General features: G+C 39.9%; 1 protein-coding gene across 1 annotated transcript in view; it reads left to right on the top strand.

Annotated features, from left to right (window-relative positions):
- gatad1 (GATA zinc finger domain containing 1) overlaps window positions 1–11,667 on the top strand; it is a 31,304-nt gene extending 19,637 nt beyond the window's left edge. The window contains exons 4-5 of the mRNA XM_063044104.1: window positions 7,456–7,639; window positions 9,615–11,667. Coding sequence (XP_062900174.1) covers window positions 7,456–7,639; window positions 9,615–9,805 — 375 coding nt within the window. The 3' untranslated portion in view covers window positions 9,806–11,667. The remainder of the gene's footprint in view (window positions 1–7,455; window positions 7,640–9,614) is intronic.
- Window positions 11,668–13,206: the final 1,539 nt, after the last annotated feature.

The raw sequence follows: 13,206 nt of genomic DNA, 5'->3' as shown, positions 1-13,206 counted from the left end.
TAGGATTGAATCTTGAGTTAACTTCTTAAATTGAGGGAAGGCTGACCACTAGAATAAGGAAACACTAGATTTGAGCAGCTGCTAGAGAAGGAAACAACATCCAATTAAGTGGGAGATGTTTAATAGCAAAATAGTAAGAGACCAGAATTGCTATGTCTCTCTAAAGTTAAGAAGCAAAGATGGTAAGATTAGAGAATTCTAGTTAACAAAGGAAATTGATCAGGAAAAAGAAGGAATTCTGGTCCATGTTTGAAAAACCTTATCAAGTGAACCGTTTGAAATTTATTGAGGATAAAGGAGAGACCTTAAGAAAAGAATTAGGAAGTCAAAAAAGGGACATGAAATGTCTCTGGTTAGCAGAATTAAAGATTATACAAAGGTTTCCAAAACCTTTTATAAATATATTAGAAGCAAGAGAGTAGCTAGGGAAAGAGAAGGGATCCTCAGGGGCTAAAAGCAGTCTTTGCATGGAACCAGGGGATATAAGCCCTAATGCAAGATCCTTCCCCCTGTTGCACTGTTCCTGGCAGATTCACTGAGTTTGTCCAGCAGTTTGATTATTTTTTACTTCCAGATGACAGCACCTGCTGTCTCTTTGTCTCCAAGGGATATGTGCGGTGTCCTGCATTACTATGTATCAGTATTCAATAGCAAGAAGATAGGGGATTATGGAGAGTTGGGTGTATATGCTGGGAACATGTGTGTATTGGGAACAAGGAAGTGTTTAAAGATAGCAATGCAGAGTAAGCTGAACAAATCCTGAGATTTTTGGGTCTCTGACAGAGGTTTGTATCATCTGTGGGCACGGATACCAAATGACTGGAGAGTAGCTAATGTTCCCATATTTAAGAAGAACACTGGGGATAAGCCAGAAAACTACAAGCTAGAAATGTTAGACTTATGGAGAGGCAGGGATTGATTGTGAGGAACCAGCCTGATTTTGTGCAGGGGAGTAGCTGCCTCAGATAATCTAATTGAGTTTTTGGGCAAGGTACAGGTCGACCTTCACTAATCCAGCACCATTGGGACCTGAGGAGTGCCAGATTAGTGAAAATGCCAAATTACAGAAGGATTACATTAAGCATAATCAGTGCCAGATTATCGAAGGAACCGGATTACAGGTAGTCGGATTAGTGAAGGTCAACCTGTACTAAAAAAAAATGAAAGCTTGGTAGTAGACATGGTATATGTAGATTCTAACAAGGCTTTTGACAAGGTATGCTTCCGACATGGTATGCTGCTCCAGAAAGTTAGAGCACATGGGATCCAAATATTTTGGCAAATTGGATCCAAAGTTGGTTTGATGATGGGAAGCAGAGGGTAATGGTGGAATGATGTTTTTCTGACTGGAAGATTGGAAATAGAGGTGTACCACAAGGATCAATGCTGGGATCTTTGTTATTTGTCATACATCTGAACGTCTTGGACAAGAATGTCTATGGTCTGATGTCTAAGTTTGCTAGAGACGCAAATATTGATAGAATCGTAGACAACAAGGATGGTTGCCAATGTTTACAGAAGGACATTGATCAGCTGGAAAGTTGGATGAGAGGTCACCACACTAAAGAAAGGATGTGGTAGCACTTGAAAAATTGCAGAAGAGATTCACCAGTGCGTTGTCTGCAGTGGAGGGTTTTAGTAATGAGGAAAGATTGGGATTGTTCTCACTGTAGTGCAGGAACTGAGGGGGACCTAAAATATTGAGGGTAATGATAAGGTAGCTAGTTGGAATTCTTTTTCCTGGTTCAGGGTGGTAGAGAAGTACAGCACATATACAGGCCCTTTGGGTCCATCTAGCCCATGTCAAAACCATTTAAGCTGCCTACTCCCATTGATCTGCACCAGACCATGGCCTTCCACATCCCTGCTATCCATGTAGCTATCCAAACTTCTCTTACACATCAAAATCAAGCTCACATGGACCACTTACGCTGGCAGCTCATTCCACACTCTCACAACCCTCTGAGTGAAGAAGTTTCCCCTCATGTTCCCCTTAAACTTCTCACTTTTCATCCTTAACCCAAGACCTCTGGTTGTAGTCCCACCCAACCTCAGTGGAAAAAGCCTGCTTGTATTTACGCTGTTCTTACTCCTTATAATTTTGTATACCTCTATCAAATCTACTCTCAATCTTCTATGTTCTAGAGAATACAGTCCTAACCTATTCAATCTTTCCTTATAACTCAGGTCCTTCAGACCTGGCAACCTCCTTATAAATTTTCTCTGCACTCTTTCAACTTTGTGTATATCTTTCCTGTAGGTAGGTGACCAAAACTGTACACAATACTACAAATTAGGCCTTAGCAACATCTTGTACAACTTCAACATGACATCCCATCTTCTGTACTCAATACATTGATTTTTGAAGGCCGATGTGCCAAAAGCTTTCTTTATGACCATATCTGTCTGTGATGCCACTTTCAATGAATTATGGACCTGTATTCCCAGATCCCAGTGTTCTACAACACTCCTCAGTGCCCTACCATTCACTGTGTAAGACCTACCCTGGTTGATCCTACTAAAGTGCAAAACCTCATACTTGTCTGCATTAAATTCCATCTTCCATTTTCAGCCCATTTTTCCAGCTGATGTACATCCCTCTGCAAGCCATGATAGCCTTCTACACTGTCCGCTACACCCCAGTCTTGGTATCATCCACAAATTTGTTGATCCAGTTAACCATATTATCATCATGATCATCGATGTACAAACCCCATTTCCAGAAAAGTTGGGGTATTTTCCAAAATGCAATAAAAACAAAAATCTGTGATATGTTAATTCACATGAACCTTGATTTAACTGACAGAAGTACAAAGAAAAGATTTTCAATAATTTTACTGACCAACTTAATTGTATTTTGTAAATGTACACAAATTTAGAATTTGATGGCTGCAACACACTCAACAAAAGTTGGGACAGAGTTAAAATAAGATTGAAAAGTGCACAGAATATTCAAGTAACACTGGTTTGGAAGACTCCACATTAAGCAGGCTAATTGGTAGCGGGTGAGGTATCATGACTGGGTATAAAAGTAGCGTCCATCAAAGGCTCAGTCTTTGCAAGCAAGGATGGGTTGTGGCTCACCCCTTTGTGCCAAAATCCGTGAGAGAATTGTTAGTCAGTTCAAAAGGAACATTTCTCAACGCAAGATTGCAGAGAATTTAGGTCTTTCAACATCTACAGTACATAATATTGTGAAAAGATTCAGAGAATTCAGAGACATCTCAGTGCGTAAGGGGCAAGGTCAGAAACCACTGTTGAATGCGCGTGATCTTCGAGCCCTCAGGCGGCACTGCCTAAGAAACCGTCATGCTACTGTGACAATTATAGCCACCTGGGCTCGGGAGTACTTCAGAAAGCCATTGTCACTCAACACAGTCCGTCGCTGCATCCAGAAATGCAACTTGAAACTGTATTACGCAAGGAGGAAGCCATACATCAACTCTACGCAGAAACGCTGGCGAGTTCTCTGGGCCTGAGCTCATCTCAGATGGACCGAAAGACTGTGGAACCGTGTGCTGTGATCAGATGAGTCCACATTTCAGCTAGTTTTCGGAAAAAACAGGCGTTGAGTTCTCCGTGCCGAAGATGAAAACGGCCATCCAGATTGTTATCAGCGAAAGGTGCAAAAGCCAGAATCTGTGACGGTATGGGGGTGCATCAGTGCCCACGGCATGGGTGAGTTGCATGTATGTGAAGGTACCATTGACTCTGAGGCGTATATTAAGATTTTGGAGAGACATATGTTGCCATCAAGGCGATGTCTCCTCCCGGGACGTCCATACTTATTTCAGCAGGACAATGCCAGACCACATTCTGCACGGGCTACAACAGCGTGGCTTTGTAGACACAGAGTGCATGTGCTTGACTGGCCTGCTGCCAGTCCAGATCTATCTCCTATTGAAAATGTATGGCGCATCATGAAGAGGAGAATCAGACAACGGAGACCTCGGACTGTTGTGCAGCTGAAGTCTTATATCAAGCAAGAATGGACAAAATTTCCTATTGCAAATCTACTACAATTAGTATCCTCAGTTCCAAAATGATTAAAAAGTGTTATTAAAAGGAAAGGTGATGTAACACAATGGTAAACATGCCACTGTCCCAACTTTTGTTGAGTGTGTTGCAGCCATCAAATTCTAAATTTGTGTATGTTTACAAAATACAATTAAGTTGATCAGTAAAACTACTGAAAATCTTTTCTTTGTACTTTTGTCAGTTAAATAAAGGTTCACGTGAATTAACATATCACAGATTTTTGTTTTTATTGCATTTTGGAAAATATCCCAACTTTTCTGGAAATGGGGTTTGCAGATGACAAGCAACAAAGGACCTAGCACTCATCTCTGCAGCACACCACATGCCTGCAGTCGGAGAGGCAACCCCCTACTAACACTTTCTGGCTTCTCCCACAAGGTCAATGTCAAATCCAATTTACTATCTCAATCTGAATGCCGAGCAACTGAACCTTCTTGACCAGCCTCCCATGCAGGACCTTGTTAAATGCCTTATGAAAGTCCATGTAAGCAACATCTACTGCCTTGCCTTCATCTGCTTTCCTGGTAACTTCATCAAAAAACTCTATAAGATTGGTTAGACCTGACTTACCACACACAGAACCATGCTGGCTATCCTTAATCAGACCATACCTATCCAAATATTTATGTATCCAGTCCTTTAGAATACCTTCCAATAACTTTCCCACAACTGATGTCAGACTCACTGCCTATAACTTCCTGGTTTCTGTTTAGAGGAACCTTTTTTAAACATTGAACAACATTGGCAATCCTCTTATCCTGTGGTACCTCTCCAGTCCCTAAGGATAATTTAAGTATCTCTGCTAAGGCCCCAGCAGTTTCTGCACTTGTCTCCTGTGGGGTCCGAGAGAACAATTTATTAGGCCCGGGGGGTTTATGCACCCTGATTTGCCTCAGGGTAGCAAACACCTCCTCCTCTGTAATCTGTACAGGGTCCATGAAGTTGATGCCACTTTGCCTCTCTTCTATAGACTCTGTATCTGTCTCCCAAGTAAATACAGATGAAAAGAATCATTTTGCTCTTAACATACCTGTATAATCCCTTGGAGTTCTCCTTTACCTTGTCTACTAGAGCAACTTCATGCCTTCTTTTAGCCTTCCTGATTCAATTCTTAAGTGTTCTCTTACATTTCTTGTACTTCATAAACACGTCATTTGTTCTACTTGCCTATACCTGCTCTGCACCTCCCTTTTTCTCTTAACCAAGCCCTCAATCTTTCTTTAAAACCAAGGTTTCCTACGGTTGTTACCTTTATCTTTTATTCTGATGGGCACATGCAAGTTTTATACTCTCAAAATTTTGTTTTTGAAGGCCTCCGACCTTCCAAGTACACCTTTGCCAAAAATCAGCCTGTCCTGTTTCACACTGGCCAGATCATTTCTGACACCATCAGAGCTGGCCTTTCTCCAATTTAGAATCTAATGTCTTAAAACTCGAGGACGAAGGTTTAGGGTGAGAAGGGAAATATTTAAAATAGATCTGAGGGACAAGTGTTTCCATACAGCATGTAGTTGGTGTGTGGAACAAGCTATCGGGGAGGTGGTAGAGTAAGGATAGAAAAGGAGCAGAGGAATATAAGCCAAATGTAGGAAATTAGCGTAGATAGGGCATGTCATTCTGCATGAAGAAGTCTGACCAAAGGCCCTCTTTCCATACTATACAACTCTGACTTGCTATTTGACTCATTTGTACTGAAGAGAGACATTGAAGCCTACATCATCAAGAACCAACTAAGACGGAGTGGTCATGTTGTTCGGATGAAAGACAAATGTCTGCCGAACCAAATCTTCTACTCCCAGATTAAAGAAGGCAAATGTAAAAGAGGCAGACAACAGAAGAGATTCAAAGACGTCTTAAAAACTGACATGAAGAAATGTAACATCGACATCAACAATTGGGAAACCAATGCCAAGGACAGGAAACTCTGGCAAGTCATCATCCGAGAAGGAACAGCAACTTTCAAAGCCAACAGATGTGCAGAATTAGAAGAAAAGAGAAGAAAATGGAAAGAGAGGCAGCAACAACCAAAGCCCGATCTGCCATCTGGAACTACCTATCCTGAATGCGGAAGAACTTTCAAAGCCAAGATTGGACTCATAAGCCACTTGAGAGCTCATAAGTAGATCAACAGAATGAAGACTTTCAACCTCTCCCGCGAGAGATAGCCACGACATGACAACGACTGAAGAGAGATACTTTGACGTTCTATTCCAGGGGTCCCCAACCTTTTTTGCACCGCGGACCGGTTCAATATTGACAATATTCTTGCAGACCGGCCGACCGGGGGGGTAGGGGTGGGCAGTGTTCAAGTAGGGTTAAACTCACCTCAACATGTCTTTTACAGTGAGGGTTGCCAACTTTCTCACTCCCAAATAAGGGACAAAAGTAACAGTCGAATCCCGGGACACTTTACCCCGGGAAAGACTACCATGACCATGAAGCCTTGCACGTGCACCTGTGTGCGCATGTGCGTACGTATGTGCCGATTTTTTTTTTCCCCCACAAATCAGTTTTGCCTTCATCTTCCCGACTATACTGTACATACATTATTTCTACTTTATATAGGCTGTGTATTTATCATATCATTCCTGCTTTTACTATATGTTAGTGTTATTTATTTTCGGTTTTATGTGTTATTTGGTATGATTTGTTAGGTTACTTTTTGGGTCTGGGAACGCTCAAAAATTTTTCCCATATAAGTTAATGGTAATTGCTTCTGCGCTTTATGTTATTTCGGCATGAAAGGTTTCATAGGAACGCTCTACCTTAGCGGGGGAAATACGGGACAAGGACAGTCCCGTATGGGACAAACTAATTTAACCCGATATACAGGATGTCCCGGCAAATACGGGATAGTTGGCAACCCTATGTTCAAGTTCAACAGTGGGTGACAGGGAATGAGGAAAGGTGCAGCTGACTCGTATCGATTCCTCACGGCCCGGTGGTTGGGGACCGCTGTTCTATTCTATCCACTTTTTCCATGCATCAGTTGTTTTCTTTGTCATCTCTTTACCCGATCAATATGTTACAATGTCTTGTATTTAGATTTTTATCAAGGGGCATCTGTTCCCCACTCCTCCATAATAAAATGATCACTCTCCGTTCTCACTGTTGTGGATGATGCATGGTAAGTGCAGTTTCATACATGCTAGTTAACCAATCTTCATATTTAAATACATTTGATAGAACAGTGCGTTCAATCAAGAATAAAGATGTACAACCCAACTAGACTGTGTATTTACTGGAAAATGGCTAGGAAAGGACTACCCTGGGCTCCAAATCCTATTACGGCAATAACCCAGCAATTACACCTCCGGCCTATTGGAACTATCTGTGTATAGTTGGATTAGTTGGGAATTTTAAGAAGCATCAGTGATAATTCTACTTAATGTTGCGTGTTCTTTCAATATACTTTAGGGTATATATTACCAGGTTGGAGACGTAGTCTCTGTGGTGGACGAGGATGATGAAAAGATTTACTATGCCCAGATAAGAGGGTTTGTGCAAGATCAATATTGTGAAAAGAGTGCAGTGATTACGTGGCTCATTCCAACTCAGGCAAGCTCGAAGGAACAGTTTGACGCATCAACTTACATACTTGGTATGTATAAAGCTGTTTATACCCACAGTCATTTTGATTGTCCATTGTAACAAATAACTGAATGTCCCATTGTAATATTACTTACTGAGATAAGTCCAAAGGGAGGGCATCAATAACCATGACACTAATAAGCATACTATATGAAGAAGACGGTGCCTTCTGAGACAGTTTCCAATAACCAGATACATGCAAGCCTACTTGTATGCAAAATATGCAGTTTTGTACTGGTATGTAGTGTGCGTAGATTTGCATGCACATTCTGACAGATACTTACAAGATATCACTTGTGCGTGTGTGAGCTAACGTCTATACACCCGAACCTATCCTTCAGTTGTATTTGGACCTCCTTGCCACTGGACCAAAACCTTATTATGCAAATCTGTGAGATAGTTGATGTTCACTGGTTATCTGTTAGGGAAATTAATTTGCTAGGGAAATTAATTTGCTAAGGAAATTCAGTTAAAATTGATTGTAAGTAAATTAGACACAGACTTCAAAGTAAAGAGAGCTTTATTCACGATATCTCGGGGAGTGGAATCTCTAACCACGGGTTTTGAATTCAATAATATAGAGAGCAGAGATCCTTTTATGCACGTTCAAATCAATTGCAAAAGCAAAGGCTGTTTGATTAACCTTGTGAATTAGAAAAGATAACTTAGGTTTGCATGCAGTTCTCTTGTGATAAGCTAACCCATAGCAACAGCCAAAAATTAAAAAATCAGTCCTGTGTACAACTTTGTATTAACTGTATATATTAACAAACAGTTTGTCTCATATCCTTGAGTCTCATTTTTACGAGATGAACAACTGGAAGTATTTATTCCAGTCATCTCTGCTGAAAGCGAAGACCATATCTATAACAAACTAAGCTGCAAACTGGTTTCCATACTCAAAAAGCCAATATTAACCCTTTGTCTATCAAAATCTTTAACTCTCAATATTTCCTCCACATTATCCGATATTGGAAGTATTTTCATATGGTCAACTTTTAGTCCTCATTATAAAGATATGGACTAAGAACATCAGGACTCTCTTGGGTAACAGATCTGAATGTTATTTTGGTACAAGTCACTCATGAAGTGATCATTGATCCTAAAGGAATTTCTGAGAAGAAGTGAATAATAAGCTAGCTAGCTGAAAACCACATGTTTGAACAACACTTAAAATGTGCTTGAATGTATACTGCAGTGAAGGGTGTTGCTTCATTGAAGGCTCCTTGCATACTTTATGCCACGGCCCAGAGAGAGAGCTGGGTGTTTCAAAACTCAGAGTGTTGTAGATTATTTTTTTATTTTTATTTAGAGATATAGCGCAGAATAGGCCCTTGAGGCCCAACAAACTGCATCGCTCAGTAACCCACCTACTTAACACCAGCATAATCACAGGACAAATTACGGTGACCTGTTAAGCTACGAACCGGTAAGTCTTTGGACTGCGGGAGGAAACCGGAGCACACGGAGGAAACCTGGACATTCATGGGGAGAACATATAAACTCCTTGCAGGCAGCGCCAGAATTGAATTCCAAACTCCGGAACACCCTGAGCTGCCATAGCGATACACTAACCACTACGCTACCTTGGGGCCCCAAAGACGTTGCATTCAGCGTAGATGCAGCCTGACCCAAAATGAAATTCGTATACTGAGTATGAAATATGAAATCCAAAAATAAAATTATATGACACATTTTAAACTTGGCACCATGCTCATAGGATGAAATTTTCAAATCAGTAAGGCACACAATCTGTTATTCTTGAGTATCTGTGCTCTGCAGAATTGATATATATTATACTGTATAAAAGTTGTAATGGTCTTATGTGAGATCATAATGTGTGACAGTAAATTATAAAGTGATTATTTTGTAAGTTTTATTTTAATTGGTTGATTTACATTGTGGATAAAATCATCAAGCTCTCTTTGGCATTTCAATAATGATTCCATATTAGAGTATATTCCAACATATTGTTATAATTTTAGGACCAGAGGAAGACTTACCAAGAAAAATGGAACATTTTGAGTTTGTCTGCCACGCACCTTCTGAATACTTCAAATCACGATCTACTCCTTTTCCAGTTATCCCAACCAGACCTGAGAAAGGGTATATCTGGACTCGTGTTGGACCAACTCCTGCAATAGCTGTGAGGGAATCGATTGCAAACTGTTTGTAGCCAGGGTACCAAATGTTAATTAAAATGTACATTTTTATCATTACAATGGATTCTGGTTAATTGAGATTCATTGGGACCAGTACATTTTGGCCCAATTAAGCAGTTGCAATTAATGGAAGTTTCACAGAAATAGTTACAAAAGTATTAAAGAAAAAGACAAGCTAACAAATTATGTATTTAAATGAAATACAAAAGAAATCAGAACACCACAAATGCTACCACAGTACTATAAAAGTGTGTATTAGTTATCAACTGTAAATGAACAAATCAGTGCTGAAACAAAAGAAAATCTGCAGATGCTGGAAATCCAAAGTAACACACACAAAATGCTGGAGGAACTCAGCAGGCCAGGCAGCATCTATGGAAAAGAGTAAACAGTCGACGTTTCAGACTGAGACCCTTCATCAGGATCGGAAAGGAAGGGGAGAAGACAGAATAATGAAGTGGGGGGAAGGGAGGAAGAAGGACGTGGTAGGTGATAGGTGAAGCTGGAAGGGGTGAAGTTGATCGGTGAAAGAGGTAAAGGACTGGAGAAGGAGGAATCTGATAGGAGAGGACAGAAGACCATGGAAGAATGGGAGGGGGGAAGGAGCACCAGAGGGAGGTGATGGGGAATGGGGAAGGAGGGGATTGGGGGCAATTGCCATAAATTCGAGAAATCGATGTTCATGTCATCAGATTGGAGGCTACCCAGATGGATTATGTGGTGTTGCTTCTCCAACCTGATCTGGGAGTAGAGGAGGCCATGGACTGAACACCTACTGCAGATAACGGACTGCCTTCATATAATGCTTTCAACAATTGCATCCTCCAAATCTTCATTTTTCTTGTAATGTTGAAGATGATTGTTGATACCTTCAAATTCTTCATTGTCCTATCTTGTTGAAGTAGTGAAATAATTTTACTCCTGGCCATTTTTGGCATCTCCAAGCCTGAATGTTTGAAATCACATTGAGCAAAGTAGTTCTGAGTTGTCTTAGTGCTTACTTCTCACCAAATATCAATGACAAAAATCACTGCTTTTTGAACATAAATGCACGCCGCTAACGCTAATTAAAAAACTGTTTGCTCTAAGCATGGTATAGTGCCTAACGGCCTCACAAGTACTTGCAACTGACGCTGGTTGGAAACTGGCAGCAATCTCCTGTCCCAATTAAGCAGCATAATGTTCCAAATAAACGAAGGGAATCTCAGCTATTTTCTTGATTGTTTTTTGTTATTAAAAAGTTATACCAAATAAGCTGCTTCCTTGATTAACCAATGGCCAATTAATCAGAATCAATTATATAAATCTTGCTGGAATGAAAAGGCAAACTGTTACAAACTGAAATTTTGTTCATGTTCATTGCAGTATTTTGGGGGTTCAAAGCCATTCTGACCCTAGATTCTTCATCAGAATATGTCAGTTTCATCTCTCTTAGATTGTGAAAATCAATATGGACAAAACCTATTTTTGACATAAGGCTGTTGTAACTTTTGCAGAAGCTATTTGTCGTCTTTTATTAATATAAATGAGGTGCTGCATTTGTATAGTACTGAAGATATTCATTGGAACCTTGTGTTACTTCAAGCAAATAAAAGGCCAGCTACACGTTCAGTCCTTCAGAACCTGAATTTTCAGATTGTATTATTAAGAATCTGGTTTTGTACAGGCGTAAAAATTGTTTTTGAAAACCATCTATAGAGAAAATCCATGTTGTGCAGTTTTGTCTGTTGTATTTACCATGTCAGGTCAATGTACATGTAGATACTATTTTTCAGATGTGAGTCTATTTAAATAAAATTAACATTTTGTTAAAGTTTCTTAAGCTTTTCTTTGTGGCTGCTGTGATGGGCTTGGAATAAAATGGATGGATGCATTATTCCAAATATTTTCAGACTCTGGTGATGTTGTGTGGTACACTGTGTAATGACTGAAAGAATTGTGCTTAATATAGTTAAAGTTATAAAAGTTTAATGATTATGAGTAGGATCGTTTTCGGTCCATTTACACAGCTTTATTACATGATGAAACTCCTAGCATGGATTGTCATGAGTTCACAAAATAGATTAACAGGAAAAATATTGTCTTTCCTCTAGTGGCTGTGTGCTCGGAATAGCTCCCCAATTTCAGGCTGATAGATGCTAACAATCGGTTATCATCTTGAGTGGAGTACCAACACCGAGTACAAGAATGGCCAGAGTCACTTCTGCTTCCTGAGGAGACTGAGAGCCTTTGCAGTATGCAGATCTCTCCTTCACATGTTCTCCCAGTCTGTTGACACCTGTATCTTCTGTGTGGTAGTGTGCCAGGGTAATGTCATCAACACAGGTGAGGCCAACAGGCTCAATAAACTGATCAGAAAGACTGGCTCTGTTATAGGAGTCAAACTGGACACACTGGAGGCTGTGGTAGAACAAAGGACCCTACAGAAAATCCTGGCAATTCTGGACAATGTTTCTCACCCTCTGCATTAGGATAATCATTCATAATTGCTTAAATGTCAGCTGGAGATTTAAGTTCAATTCTGGGTGTCAAATCTAGGACAGACGCATGGGGAAATTTATGAGAATTATATCAAGGATTTATTTGAAAGGGACTGGAGAAGCTTGATTTCATTAAGGAAGAGGAAGCTTAACTTCAGAATTCTAAATGCTTTAATTAAGTAAATGAGAATAAACTGGGTCCAGTAACCAATAAGTAAGATTTAAGAAAATTAGAATAGATGTGACATTGTTTTACAGTAATTTTGATCTGGAGCTCAAGGTTTGAAAACCTTGAAGCTCAAAGACAATTCAATAATTTTATAAATGGTAATTGGATATTTTCCTGAAGGATTTTTAAAAATTCATTTTCATTATGTGGGTATTACTGGCAGATCTATAATTATTGTCCATCCCCTTATTGATATTCCAAACATGGCAAGTTACCTTCAAGTACTGCAGTGCTTCTACTGAAGGTACTCTTTTGTGCTGATGGGAAGGGAGTTTCAGGATTTGTGCCAATATTCAAGAATTCCCTTTACATTTCCAAGTCTAATTGATGCGTACCTATTAAAAGAACTTGTTGATGTCATTGCAAAATACCAGCTGCTCTCATTCTAGGCAGCGATGATGTGGCTTCGGGATATTCTGTCAAAATTTTTTACTCATTTAATTGCAATATTTTCTGAGCCCATATTAATGATGATAGAGGGGGCAAAATCCCAAAAAAAAGCAGTGATGAGCAGGTTATTGGTGAGTAAATATCACTTGTTAACACTTGCCTCATCAGTGTGTACCTCATTTTTAGGTACAGTATAGCTGGGTGTATACCTGGCTTGACCTTTTAAACTTTGAACCTGGTGCTCTGGCTTGTCAGTAATGATATAGTGACCAATATGCTGAGCCGTTAAGTTACTGACTGTGATGGAGTTCAATTC

The sequence above is a fragment of the Mobula hypostoma genome, chromosome 3, assembly GCF_963921235.1.
Source record: "Mobula hypostoma chromosome 3, sMobHyp1.1, whole genome shotgun sequence".
Lineage (NCBI taxonomy): Eukaryota > Metazoa > Chordata > Chondrichthyes > Myliobatiformes > Myliobatidae > Mobula > Mobula hypostoma.
Note: the sequence above shows the minus strand (reverse complement) of the source record. Positions and strands in the feature narration are given on the sequence as shown.